Raw genomic sequence first — 9,210 nt, 5'->3', positions numbered from 1 at the left:
AAGAAATCCTGAGCACTGACACGAGAAAACAAACATTTCAAGTGACACTAGAACACAGCATTTGACTATACATTCTTAGCGACAAAGGGGCTTCCAAAAGCTCATGTGAAAAATCCATTATCTTTTGATTCCATTTTTCCACAAGCTTCATTATATATTCTAAGCACATACAGGGATGGGAAAGGGGAACCTCATCTTAGGTAATATTGAAGTACCTAGGTGAAAGGACGGAGTTCCAAGGTTTGCTTTAAAAATTCCAGCCAAGAAAAATAAAAAAGGATAGCTGCAGCAAATGGGGTTTTATCTCAAAAACCTCAAAGTGATGGACAAATGCATGCTTATATTATTCCACTTTTACTTATCTTTAAACTCTTCAATAAAGAAAATTTGAGTTAAAATTGCTTCTACTGTTTTAAGTCCCAACTCCCAAGTACGGCATTCAATGTCCTCAGCAGCTCACTCAGCTCTAACCCCAGCTAACCCCAGCTTACTTACCCCCGCACCCAACAGTACATGTTGCCCTAGTCTCTAGGTCCTTGGCCCTTTCCTCTGCCCAGAATGCCTCGCTTCCCCTTCTACCAACTACCACCCCAAATGCTTCACAATTTTCCAAAAAGTCTTCTTCAACTCTCCCGTCAGCCTCACAGCACTTCCAATAGGAGAATGTAAACCTTTTGAGTCATTTCACACCAGGTTAAAAATTTTGATGATGATCCTGACAATGACTTTACGTTTCTACCAGCCCACACTACCCCAGCCTATCAACGAAGAGTCTCGCCACCAGACATTCTTTGAAGCGCACAGGGATGGATGCACAAGCCTACCTGACTGTAGGCAGGGATGTCTCTGAAAGGCCCATAATCCAGGAGGTCTTCTGAGCGTGTGGGGTTTCCCAGTTTAGTGTAGCTCTCCACGTTTCGGGAGGCAAGCTTCACACGCATGGTTTGTGTCTTTGTAGGATAGGGAGAATAGAAATAATGGTTCCCCTCAAATACTACAAACTGCTTCTCTGACTGGGTGATCTGTGTTGGATATGGCTGAAGGACATGGGTGTAGACTGTTTCCACAATAACTGAAATCTTAGCCCCAGGATCAAGAGCAAACGGGAGCTTGACCACGAAGAATCTCCCACTGAAAGAACGGGGCGAGAGAACAGAGAAATTAAGGAAATTAAAAACAGAGTTATCAGTTAAGTCAAAGCAAAATTTGGCAACCAAGATGAAAACAGTTACCTTTAAGAGATCAACTTTAATCTATTACACCTTTTAAGATAAGCATCTAGAGGTTCGTCTCATGGTTGTCTGTACTAGTAAAGAGTATAACAACCTAAATGTCAACAATAAGATACCAGTTTAAACAATGTGTTAGAATAACACAATAAAATATTAGCAGCCACTGAAGACGCTTGAATCTACACATAGTAATACAGAAAGATGTACAAGACCATGGAAACCCACAAACGACACAGTATAATTCCATTTTTCATTCCATTTTAAAATATATGAAAATGCAACTACATATGAAGAAAAATATTTCAATAAATATTCAATAGTCCTCAAATTAGAAAGAAAGCTTAATTTTATTGTTTGGGGGTTTTTTAGTTGGTTTTCCAATTTGTTTTACAAAGAAACTATATCACACTCAAGGGTTTTCTAAGCTAGGAGACCAATTTTGGTAGAGCCAGAAACCACTACTGGTACACTAAGGTATTGTAGCAGGATTCCGTGGTCCTGATAGGACTTCACAAGGTACTTGCATGACATGACTTCATCACTCACTTCATCACACTTTATAGCGCTATTCGAAAGTCCACTACTCTAAATATAATAAAACCATAACTTCTGCTGAGAAGCCGTGGTAGCATGCTAGTGCCCTCAGTTAAAAACCTCCCAGTAGTTCCAGGGTGGAAGGCTGGCCATCTGCTCTCACAAAGAAAACCCGATGGGGCAGTTCTATTCTGCACACAGTGTCACAATGAGCCAAAATCAACTCGACAGTATCTAACAGGATGCCTTCTCCCAGGGCAGTCTTATCTACTTCTGTGGCGTCAAATCCCAAGTCTACCTTTCTTTTTTTTAAGTTTAAAATTTTTTTAAATAGTTTAAATACTTTAAAAATAAATTCCTTAAAATATTAACATCCTAACATAGATCCTTTACTTCTTAAAAATCATTTTATTGGAAGCTCGTTCAGATATTAATAACAATCCATAATTCAATTAGATCAAGAATAATTATACAATTGCTGCCACCATTAGTTTCAAAACATTTCTTTCTTCTTGAACTCTTTGATATCAATTCCCCTTTATCCTCTCCCTCCTCCACCCGACCCTCCAAGAACCCTTAGTAATATATTACATATTATTTTATTTTGCAGTGTTTTACACCATCTATCCATTCATCTACAATTCTGTTATTCATTCCCCTCAAGTGAGATTATAGTCATTGCTATCGGTTCCCCCACACCCCTTTTTCCATACCCTCAGGAAATCATTACTCCCATTACTATTTCTACAGGGTTTATCTATCTTGGATTTCATGCATCAAATTACCTTAATTATACAAATGAATATATGCAGTTCCCAAATCTGCTTTTCATCCCAATCTCTATCCTAAACTCTAAGACTCAAATCTTTAAATGTTTACCTGACAGCTCCATTGACCACCTCACAAGGAAATCAATATATCCAGTATGAAGCTCATCCATAATCCCACACCTCTGTTTATACTGCTACCATCTAACCCACTAATACCATCTAACCCACTTTAATCCAGAAATTTCCCTAACCCTAATATCTGGCCACTCTTATCTTAGAAAGACCTCTCAAACCCATCCCTTCCTTGATTTCCATCATTATGTGTGTCAGGATTAGTGCATCTCTTTCAAATTAATCTATTAATCTCTGTCCCCCTCCAGCCCAGTCTTCATTCTATTGTCAAGTAAAACAACATATCTTATGGTGTGATCCCCATCTTAATCTTTAAAGTTTGCAAATGCTCCCAACACAACTAAATCTTGATCATTAAGCCATGGGGCTGCTAACCAGAAGGTCAACAGTTCAAAACCACCAGCTACTCCTCGAGAGAAAAAAGCTTTCTACTCCTGTAAAGAGTTAGTCTTGGAAACACACGGGTAGTTCTGCTCTATCCTACGTTATTACTGAGTCAGAATCATCTCAATTGTGTTCGGTTTTTTGGTTGAGCATTCAGAAAACAATTCAGAACTTTGCAGAGGTCCAGGGCTACCATGAACATCAATTCTTGTTGAAATGCTTACTTGCCAGCAAGTGATGGTTTCCAACTGACAATTAGTAGAACAGGTAACACAGAATTGACTTTACTACTGCAGGGCAGTGAATTGATAAGACCTTTCTAGTCATAAAGTCTTTGTGACTCCCATACATGATTGGGTGAAACTAAGGTAAATGAAGCGTGTGTGGCCCACCAAGGGGATTGAACCACCTACTAATAATACAAATAAGGTACACAGAATCCTTACCATGTAAATAAGATGTACAGACCCCAAACATGGGGAATTAAGTCCGTTTTGTCATCCCATTAGGCTTAAAAAAAGAGCCAATCCTGAACAGGGAGTAAGGGTAAGGTGACCAGATTTAAAACAAGACACCATTGACCAGGGGTGGGGGGTGGGGTGTGTGTCCTCGATTAAAAATTTGGTCTATATGGACCAACTAGACCGTTCCTTAGCCTGTCGTGCATTCTTTCCAAAAATCGGGACTTTTTTAAAACGCCAAAAGCGGGACGCCTGGTCACCTTAAGTATGGGGGAACTTCATTACAATCAAGAAAGAAGATCCAGGAGTGAAGCACATCCTTGGTACCCAGGGTCCTGCACTGAGAACCTCCTATTCTAAGTGACAGCGAGCGCTGTAACATCACAAATGACATGAGAGAGCAAGTAGCAGCAGAGAAACAGCTGAAGCCGAACCAGGAGAGAGACATGATGGCAAGTGAGCCTGCCTATGGGCATGGCCAAAAAGCAGTCCTAACCAAAGAACATTTCTGATTCTGCATTGTTACTTGTAAATCCCATATTGTAAACATAATCTGTTGAGTTTGTATAGCCACTGCAACAGATTATGACACCTGAGAGAAGGAGAGAATGCTGTTAGAGGGACAGCCGTGTCAGAATCAGTAAAAGGTTGGGGCAGGAAGGCATGTCTGGTCTCTCTCATAGGGCTACATCTTGGGTTGATGTTGCTGGGTCATTGGCCTCCCCTAAAGTGAGACAAGAAGGCCTGATGATGCCCCACACCACTTGTGCAATTTGTGTTTACTGGGCACATTTTTTCTGCCCCAATGGGAGACCATTTAAAAAGAATTTGGTTTTGTTGGGTCAACTAAAGCAATTACTTATGTATTTCCTCAGATTCTTGGGAACACGTCAGTTTCCCTACTCTGCTACTTAATACAAATTTATGTAATATCTGTACTGAGCTAAAAATAGTCTGTTTAAAAAGGTGGGGGGCCTTAAATGCTATCAACTGACTACAGCATAAACTGTGTACTCTAAGAATGCTAAGAATGGCACATCAGGCTCTCTTCAAACTGATTTCAACTCTCCTTTGACCATATTCCACTTCCTCTGAAGGTCCAGTTAACTGAACACTCCATGAAATAAACGTCAAGCTTTCAAGTTTTTACACGATTCCCTCTCCCTTGATCTGAACGCTCATTCTCCTTAGCTAACTCTTTGTTTCAAGATTTACCAAAAGTAGCAGGTCTTACTCTAAGTACATTATGCACATTATATGTATTAACTTTGTGGATCTTAATCAGGATCAAAGGATGTAGACACACTTATTTTACTGCAGAGTAAACTGTGCAACAGAAATGATAAGCAATTTCCCCAAGGACACATAGCTAATAAGTAGTAACCGAGACAAGAGTAGAGCCTAGGCAGTAAAAGCTGAAAACTGCCTTTCCAGGATATGCACTGCAGGCCATCAAGCAAGAGAAACACAGGAAAGTAGGGTCTATTCTTATAGGGACGGGAATTTTAATAATAACTTATTTAAAGCTAACTATAATAGCTGATAACACTGAGGCCAGTGACACAACTATTTCATGCAAACAGATGCTACAATTTAAAAAATCATGGTAATCACCATGCATTAAACTTTGGCTCCATAGAAGACAACACTTTTGTGCATGAAAAGCAACTCAAAGAGGATTAAACACAGGAAAGACAATTATGAGGACCAAAAAGAAACAATGGAAAATATATATGGTGGGGGAGGGCGGGGAATTTATAAAAGATTTCACAAGTGAAACCAGTTGTCATTCAACTGACTATAACTCATGACAACCAGCAATACCAAGGGTTGTCATATGTCAGAGTGGAATAGTATTCCAGAAGATATTAAAAGTCTTATTAATTGGAAATAGATAGTCAGGCCTTTCTTCCAAGGCATCTCTGCATGGACTGAACGCTCCAGCCTCACTGTGAGCTATCATTAGCTGTTTGCAGGTTACCTTGCTTGGGGTCACCCTAAGTTAAAATCAACTTGAAGGTAACTTGTTAAGTACTAAACAACTTTTCCTAGCTTTATATTTCACCCCTGGTAATATAAAAAAAATAGTCAAAAGTGAGGGAAGTTTAAATTATATCCTGAATGCTTATAAGCTTACCTTTTACCTTTAAGTTTGGTTTCTCGTACTTCTAGGTTGTTTTCTTCCTCATCTTCTCCCTTCACCTAAAACAAGACAAATCAGGTTACTTCTTTCTATGTCTTTTAGCATTTCAACTTTGAGTTAATAAGTAGTTGGTTAACTACTTCAAAATGTCCACATCAATAAATCTGAACTTCCAACATTGTTTTAAAATTGAATTGTGATCTCAATAATTTTTTCATCTGAACAAGTATCATCCAGCTTAACTGGCCAGTTTCCACAGCATTGGGAGTCAGCAACCTGTCGTAGTACCTGCCAATTAGGGTCCATCCGTCCCTACAACCATGTGAGTGAGGAGAATCCTCCATACTAACACCACCTGACCCACAGACTGACCACTTGCCAGCCTCTACAACATGAGTGATTTCCTTGACAATGCATGAGCTCTTTGAGACATTGTGGTAAATGATGGACCTTAAGGAGGGAGAGAGAATATTCAGGAGAGGAATAGTTGTTGATATCAAAGTTAATGGAATAGAGCAGTTAGAAAAACTGGTTATTTGGGGGAGATTTTTTTACCACCACCTCAGAGGGAACAGCCTTGTCCTGATCCTTCTAAGAAAGTATTCATGCAGAAAGAGGACACGAATAGCCACTGCTTGGCATATTCCATTATCTTCCACTGCAACAAAACACTGCCATTGAATGGATTTCAACTCATAGAAACCCTACAAAACAGAGTAGAACTCCCCCCCTTTGGGTTTCTGAGACTATAAATCTTTACAAGAACAAATAGCCTCATTTCTCCTCTGCAGAGGAGCTGATGGGTTCAAACTGCTGACCCTGCGCTACCAGGTCAGCGCAGAACCACGAAGCCACACATGTTGTAAAACTACACAGGAGTTGCATGTAATCGCCTCCAACTTCATAAAGGGGGAAGAAAATTACCAGCCCAGCGCTGATTCCTAATAGATGGGCGATTCAAACACACCTCTACCCTTCAACCTTTTTTACCAATTTGACACCAAACATCCCTCCCACAGCATTCTATACTTTTCTACTGGTTCAATAACTCATTAGAAGGGCCACAAAGAACTGACAGAGGATGTTCAAGTTATGGAGCTTATTAGGGAAGTGATGTTACAATTCAGTTTCAAGAATGCTCAGAAGGGTTTTCAATCAAGACAACCTCTTCTCAGCCATACATCCTCACAAAGAGGCCTCTCTTGCCCTCAGCCTCTTACCCTGGTCTCTGCCCTGCTGACAAGTATCACAATGCTCTTTTAGCTCTGCTGATAGGTGCCCAAAGGCATCCCACTCTGCCAGTCAGCCTCAGCCCTGAGGTGCTCAACTCCAGCTTGATGGGTCAGCTAACACTGCTCCCCTGACAAATGCTCAGAGACCTCCCACCCTGCAGACAAACCTCCTGGCCAAAGCATTCTTGTATCATGGGTCAGGTCAGGAAGCCCAAGCCAATGTCTCCTATTGGTTTCCTGGTTCTGCTGTTGCTATGCCTCTACTGCTGCCATTTTTCTTCTTGTGGTCTCTCAGTCTCCAATAGCACAGTTCTGTCTCCTGTCCCAGCATAAGGACCAAGGGATCCAATCCCCTTTGCAGGCCACAATCACCTCACATTTGCCTAACCCTTTGGTGGAAGTTACGAAGACTGTGAATTACTAAGAGCCAGATTAAATAATTCACTGTGCTGCCGAAGTATACCTAGGAAAAGGACGCTAACTCCAAAGACTTCCAGGTATTTCTGAGACACAGTATGTATTCAAATCATGAGACCGGAACTACAGGGGAAATTTTATACAGAAACAGCAATTCCTTTCCCAATTCAATCCCCCTTACCCATGTACCACTACACACAAAAAAATACATATAGGACTATCTTCAAGGCTAAAGCAGTGATTCCCAAGAGGGAACCCATAGCTAGAATGAGGAAGTTATTTTTAATATTTCAAAATGCCTATAGGTAATCCTATAACCATAAAGTTTTTATAGCCTAATAAAAAACTTTCATTACTTAGATTCATGTGAATCTTACCACATGAATATTCAAGTATTCTCTTTATCAAAAAGTCAATGTTCCACTTTATCTCTCTAATAAAAATCACTTATTAATGGAAAAAAATCAGAGATATTCAAAATAGAAATTCAAATGAGAGGAAAAATAAATTGGGTCCTTAGTTGTAAAAAGGTTAGAAACCACTAATGCCTGAGCCAATAATTACAATGGTTCCTTTTACTAGGTCCTGAAATTACACAGTGAGGACTGAGGGTGATGTGCTGAGAAACATTTCAGCAACCTCACCAAGGTTTACCAGTCAATTATTATAAAAAAGCAAGTCTTCTTTGTTAACTTTTATCACCTAGTTATGTCTCCCATTTGGATACCAAACCAAATCTGCTGTAGGAGTTGATTCCAACTCAGTGATCCTACAGGGCAGAGTGTCACTGTGTAGGGTTCCCAGGGAACTTTTCAGACTGGTGAGCTTACACTGCTGACCTTTGGATTAGGAGCTTAGTGCTAAAGCACAAGGTCCACGGGTTCCTCTCACATTTGGACAGAGTATGTACGCAGTAGTACATGGTTCCATCAACTCATCTCTCTGACTTCAGAATTCAGACAACCGATTGACTGAGCAAGGTGATAAGACTGTAGGTCTCACACCAGCAGAACAATCCTACTTCAAAAGTCATCTAGGTCAGAAGCAGCAACATGGAGCAGTAAAGAACTCTCAAAAGTTTGAAACGAAGAATCTAAAACTCCTCATTGTAAAACTTCAGGTAGGAGGAGGGTATTACATAATTTAACCTCCCAGAAAACAGCCTCCTCGCTTACAGAAAGAGAATTATAACTGCACCTCAAAGGTCTGCCATTAGGGTTAAAAGATTGACAAGGTACGCAAACATCACAATATCTGACATAAATTAAATTCTCAGTAAGAATTAAGTATAGGAACCCAGCTTATAATATGGTGGCAAAAGAGCTAGCTTCTGCTGTGGTCTAGTTATACTATTAAATCACAACTGGATTTAACATTCAAAGGTAGCAGAATAAATTTAAGTGGAGTTTTGGTTCATGAAAGCTTCATCAAAGATTTCCACAAATCTTTAGGTAACACCGAGCATTTCATGATGGACAAGGCATGAAAGGGAATAGCAATCATTTCAGAAACATTATCTCTATAAACCCAATTTTATAGCTACAGGTTCTGTTAGAGAATAAAGTGTGCTTACCGGAAATATGAGACCATAATGACTATTCTGTTCTCAGCAAATAACTGGGCAATCACTTAACGGTGTTTAATGAAAATAGCAATAAAGAGCACTGTGCATACTATGTGTATATATATATATGTTTTTTTATATTCCCTAAATCAACCATTCCCTAAGAGTTGTAAAAGTGTTCACTAAATGCTTGGAAAGGCCACACGCCAAACTTCTGAGCAACACTTATTGCTGAGGCGTAATGAATGAGAAGCGGGAGGAGGGAGAGACGTGACTTTACTTTTCTGTCGTTTTTAAAAGTGTCTTCGTGGTTTAAAGAAAAGCAAACTCGATGTTCTTCT

At 39.9% G+C, this 9,210-nt stretch overlaps 1 protein-coding gene across 1 annotated transcript in view; it reads right to left on the bottom strand.

Annotated features, from left to right (window-relative positions):
* RPN1 (ribophorin I) overlaps positions 1-9,210 on the bottom strand; it is a 35,953-nt gene that overhangs the window by 26,008 nt on the left and 735 nt on the right. The window contains exons 2-3 of the mRNA XM_004702356.3: positions 5,651-5,715; positions 825-1,131 (exon numbers count right to left, since the gene is read on the bottom strand). Of these exons, the coding sequence (XP_004702413.1) occupies positions 825-1,131; positions 5,651-5,715 (372 nt within the window). The remainder of the gene's footprint in view (positions 1-824; positions 1,132-5,650; positions 5,716-9,210) is intronic.

This window comes from Echinops telfairi, unplaced genomic scaffold (genome assembly GCF_000313985.2).
Source record: "Echinops telfairi isolate 266 unplaced genomic scaffold, ASM31398v2 ScPeMD7_31;HRSCAF=116, whole genome shotgun sequence".
Classification (NCBI taxonomy): Eukaryota; Metazoa; Chordata; class Mammalia; order Afrosoricida; family Tenrecidae; genus Echinops; species Echinops telfairi.
The sequence above is the reverse complement of the archived record's forward strand: the minus strand, read 5'-3'. Positions and strand labels throughout refer to the sequence as shown.